Genomic DNA, 5,312 nt, shown 5'->3' on the forward strand with positions numbered 1-5,312 from the left:
GTCAGTAAACTCTCGGGGTTGGACGCTGCATACATCCGCAGTGTCCAACCCGCAGCGGCAGATGTTACAGCATAGTGGATGGGATTTGAAGAAATTCCAAGAAAACTACGTGTGCACCGATGCCCGCGGATCACCCGCAGAGACGTACAAGCAGAGCGTCTTTCCAGACCGCAGCATGTCTATTTATGTAGTGGAGACACTCAGTCTCCACTATGTAAATTACCCATAGGGTATGTTCCCAAGGTCAGGAATCAGCAGAACTTTGGATGCAGCACATGCAGCGCTGAAGGCTTTTGAATGCAGTTAATTCCACGTGTGTTCACTGAACCGTGCTGAGTCACCACGCTCAATACATTGGACAGGAAATTTATCTTGTATAGAAGTAGCGTCTCTGCAAGATAAATTGACATGCTGCAGTCTCAAAAGACGCGCCACATGTCCATCTCCGCAGAGAAACCGTAGGCATCTGTGCACGCATAGTGGGCATGGTATTTCTTGAAATCCCATCCGCTATGCTCTAATATCTGGCCGCTGCGGGTTGGACACTGCGGATGAACGCAGCATCAAACCCGCAGCTTTTACTGACTGTGGAAACATATACTTTCATTTTCATTAGCTATGGTAAAACTGCATTATCTTCCTAGTCACATGCGTATTAAGTGCGGGAACGCAGCTTACTTTGCACGCATGTCTACGAATTTAAATAATGGTGAATCTTGTGACACAGCTGGACATATACAACACAGGAAGTGGAGGAAAGCACAGAGGCCCCCCTCTGTAATAAATGAATAATTTTAAAAAAATGGCGTGGGTCCCCCTATATTTGTTAACCAGCCAGAGTAAAGCAGACTACTGGAGCTGGTATTTCAGGCTGGTGAGGATCCAATATCCATTAACCTTACCAGCACCAGGCTGCAGCAGTCTGCTTACCTTGGATGGTTAGCAAAAATAGTGGGATCCCCTCCCAAAAAATTGGCGTGGGGTCCCCTTATTTTTGTTAATCAGCCAAGAAAAAAGCAGACAGCTGCAGCCTGGTATTCTTAGGCTGGCGAGGCCAATGTATTTCGGCCCTCATCAGCCTAAAAATAGCAGCCCGCAGCTGCCCCACAATTGGCACATCCAATATGGGGTTAATGTCACCTTTGTATTGTCTGGTGACATCAAGCCCACGAATTAGTAATGGAGAGGTGTCTATAAGACACCTATCTATTACTAATCCTGTAGTTATATGGTCAATAAAGACATGGCCAGAATAAAATCCTTTAATAATCTTAGTTAACCATACTTACTGTATCGCCTAATCCACGACGCCATCGATCTCCTGCAAAAAATAAAAAATAAACCAACACAAATACTCCTTGTCCAACGTAGTCCAATTACTAAGTGTCCCATGACGAGTCCAGCTCTGCTACATCTGGATGCCTTTGGCTGAACAGTGGCAATATGCAACCATCCAGCCGGACATCCAAACGCAGAAGAGCTTGTATTGCACTGCAGTTCTCACAATCAGCTGATCAGCTGACCATCAGAACTTTGCTAGTGACCCTGGAGATAACCCCGGCGGTCACGTGCATGACAGTTCTTGTGGTCAGCTGATTGCATCGCGAGAACTGCAGTGGACACGAACTTTCAGCTGAAACAAGGTAAGACATTATTTAAATTAGTACAAATGGGTAGTAAGCTGCGTTTCCACACTTACTACACATGTGACTATAAAAATTATGCGTTTTTACCGTATCTAATCATAGTTTATGGGAAATTGATGCTGTTGAGACTGAGCGTCTCCGCAACATAAATAGACATGCTGCTGTCTGGAAAGATGTGCCACATGTCAGTTTACACAGGGAGCCGCAGGCGTCTTTTAACACATACTGGAGATGGGATTTCTTGAAATGCCCTCCACTATGCTGTAACATCTGGACACTGCGGGCTTGACGCTGCAGCTGTACACAGTGTCAAACCCGCAGCTTTTCCTGACCCTGGAAACATACCCTTATGGCCAGCAGTGATCTCTCCCCCACGTGTATTTTCTGAGCAATTATAAGCTCACCATGAATGAGATTCATACAAATGTATTCACCACAACTAAAATGTTTGGGGAAAATTTTGAAAAACTGGCGATTTTGAATTTCAGAAGATCCATTCATCTATATTTCCAATTAAATCAATAGGACTGAGCAGCAATACCACACACAACCTGAACTCTAATGTGGCACTGTTATTACGGAGAATGTAGTCATGTTTTATAATCCTGTTTTTCTAATAAAAGATAAGACTCAAGAATTAACAGTCCAGAAAACATTTGTACACTCTGCAAGATCATTCTACTTCTTTCTAACCTCACATGTGCATTTTAGAGAAAGTGTGAGTTCAAAATAGCAAAGTCACCAATTAATTAAACGTCAATGCCAGTCTTCTATTATGTAACATTAACTGGAAATGTCTGCACATATTAATCTTTAACAGTTTCTGGGGACTTGCTGATTATGTGGAGCAGTAGGCTGCTGCAGTAAATAATTTGGTCACATTATTATTTAATATTTCCCTTCATTGGTTAAGAAAATAGCTCTGTTCCAGGATGGTAAAATAGAGAATTTTCTAATAGCTAAATTTAATGAAAGTGGACCAGTGTTTTGATATGTACAAGTACCATTATGGGAGAAATAAACCACACACCAGTGCTTATATGTAGTGGGATTGGGTTTTTTTTATTGCCAGCGTCTAAAAAGATTGAAAAAAAGAAGGGAAGTGGAAAGGAGGGAGGGAGCCGTTCTTCAGCACTGGATTGCTATGGAAGGATGCAGAGAGCTCGACAGCAGATTAGAAATTCAGCTACAAGCGTCTCTCTGCACTCCGCTTTAGCTCCAGTCTACCTAATGCAGCCACAAGGCATCTGTAACCAGAGGAAATTACAAATAAGTGACTCATAAGACAAAGAGGAAGGTAAGAACAGGTTCTTCATTGACTTTATTATCACTGCAGTAAATTAGAGGAGTGTTTAGCCGAGATCAATATTTAATGAGATTCTAGAAAGATTTAGTAATTTATTTGAAAAATAAATATTACCTTTTTATGGCACGGTAATAGTTGTGGTATATTATGTATAGCGTAAAATTGTAGTCATTTTACATAACCACAATTTTACATTCTAGCAACTGTCGGTGGATTACAATATGTGTATCATATTTAATTATACAGTATTTAGAATAATATGGTGGGCTAAAAGGTTTGCAGGTACTAATAAGGTATGTTAATTATAGAGGAACCATGAGGATGTATTCAGTAATGTGTCTCTTTTCTGTTTGGAAGATGGAAAACATATCTCTGGATTATTTATCAAATTCATCAAGAAGGTCCGAGTGGCTGAATGGATCAATATCACAGGTCATTCCTAACTTCTATCTGGCGTTACCCATCATATATTCCATTATCTGTGCAGTTGGATTGACCGGAAACACTGCTGTCATATATGTTATCCTCAAGGCTCCGAAAATGAAATCTGTCACCAACATGTTCATCCTGAACTTGGCTATAGCCGATGAACTCTTTACTCTGGTCTTACCTATTAATATAGTTGACTACTTACTGCTGCAGTGGCCCTTTGGAGAGTTTATGTGTAAACTGATTATATCCATTGATGAATATAATACATTTTCCAGCCTTTATTTTCTAACCGTTATGAGCATTGACAGATACCTTGTGGTAGTTGCAACTGTAGAATCTAAGAAACTTTCCTTTCGGACCTATCGAGCTGCCAAAATTGTCAGCCTTTGTGTATGGACCTTCGTAACCATAATAATTCTGCCTTTTGTTATTTTTGCCAAGATTCACGAAGAGCATGGCAGATTGCAGTGTCTTTTTGTTTTTCCTAATCCAGAAGGCTTGTGGTGGCAGATGAGTAGGATCTACACCCTTATTTTGGGGTTTGCTATACCTGTGTCTACTATATGCATCTTATATACCAAGATGCTTTATAAACTGAGAAGAATGCGTCTGAACAGCAACGCAAAAGCTTTAGATAAAGCTAAGAAAAAAGTGACGTTCATGGTTGCCATCATTTTAGCAGTATGCTTGTTTTGCTGGACTCCTTATCATCTGAGCACTGTGGTGGCCCTAACCACAGACATCCCACAGACTCCACTAGTTATTGGGATTTCGCTGTTCATTACCAGCTTGAGTTATGCCAATAGCTGCCTCAATCCTTTTCTGTATGCATTTTTAGATGACAATTTCAGGAAAAGCTTTCGGAAACTAGTAGAATGCAGGTCATCATGAAGGATGTCTATGGAAGACCTGTAGCTTTTAGCATTCCTGTTCCCTGGATGAATAATCTGCATCTCTATCTTAATAACTAAAACTTCATTTGACGTTTATGTCATTTTTTTTACATCTCTGGTTTTCATAAAGGAGCAGCCAAACTGTGTAATACAACAGGATGGGCTGCAATCTTCACATTGTGAGATATTCATATAACAGGTCCCTTTTACTCTTAACTGATTCCTAGTTTTTTTTCGGTTGGTATGCACTTGGATCTTAGTCATGCATATTATCTAATACACTATGCTATTTAGGCTGCATTTAACAATGTTTAAGAAATAATATATTAGAACTTTGGGACAATGGGGCTTTCTTAATCCTTGCACAATTTGATTGATAATGTATGCTATAGTGTCATGTATTGCTAAAATAATTTATGGTTCTTGCTGTAAAATTTAAATAATGTCCCTGTTCATGTAGATACTTATAGTGTTATAAATTAAATTTTATTTGATATAACAAAACAATGCCAAATAAATATATTGAGTGCCTTGCTTGATTTTACTGTTAATTATGCATGCATTCTGTAAAGTGAACATGTATGACTAATCATCGGCTTGCACAGTGTGTGATTTCAGAAGTGCTGTGAAGAATAAAAATTGCTGCATTTAACGGTAAAATTGCAGTCCACCATAATTGTCTGCAGCAAGGACTTCATAAGATTTAATGGGTTCGCCAGCATGGAAACAGCACATTACAGCTTTATTGAAAACATTTAATTTTAATAACAAGACAGAGTAAATTTAATAAGAATTTATATGCACATATAATGCTTGTCCTCTCTCGCAAAGACAATATTCTCATTAATTTGCATGCAGTTCATCAAACCAAGACAGCAACTTGGCCATAATCATTTAATTTTCGGCAGGGACCCACTTCTGCAAAAAAAGTTTAAAGTGTACCTGTATTGTTACTGGCATTATCATTGTTCACCAGTAGTGAAATTGGGCAACACCCCTTTAACAAATAACTGAAGATTTAGTGTGAAAATATGT

General features: G+C 39.4%; 1 protein-coding gene across 1 annotated transcript; it reads left to right on the top strand.

Annotated features, from left to right (window-relative positions):
* Positions 1-2,802: 2,802 nt before the first annotated feature.
* On the top strand, positions 2,803-4,932 carry NPBWR1 (neuropeptides B and W receptor 1). The gene is made up of 2 exons (XM_077267721.1): positions 2,803-2,943; positions 3,310-4,932. The coding sequence occupies exon 2, from the start codon at positions 3,310-3,312 to the stop codon at positions 4,273-4,275; it is 966 nt and encodes a 321-aa protein (XP_077123836.1). The 5' UTR covers positions 2,803-2,943; the 3' UTR covers positions 4,276-4,932.
* Positions 4,933-5,312: the final 380 nt, after the last annotated feature.

Source organism: Ranitomeya variabilis, chromosome 6 (assembly GCF_051348905.1).
Source record: "Ranitomeya variabilis isolate aRanVar5 chromosome 6, aRanVar5.hap1, whole genome shotgun sequence".
Classification (NCBI taxonomy): Eukaryota; Metazoa; Chordata; class Amphibia; order Anura; family Dendrobatidae; genus Ranitomeya; species Ranitomeya variabilis.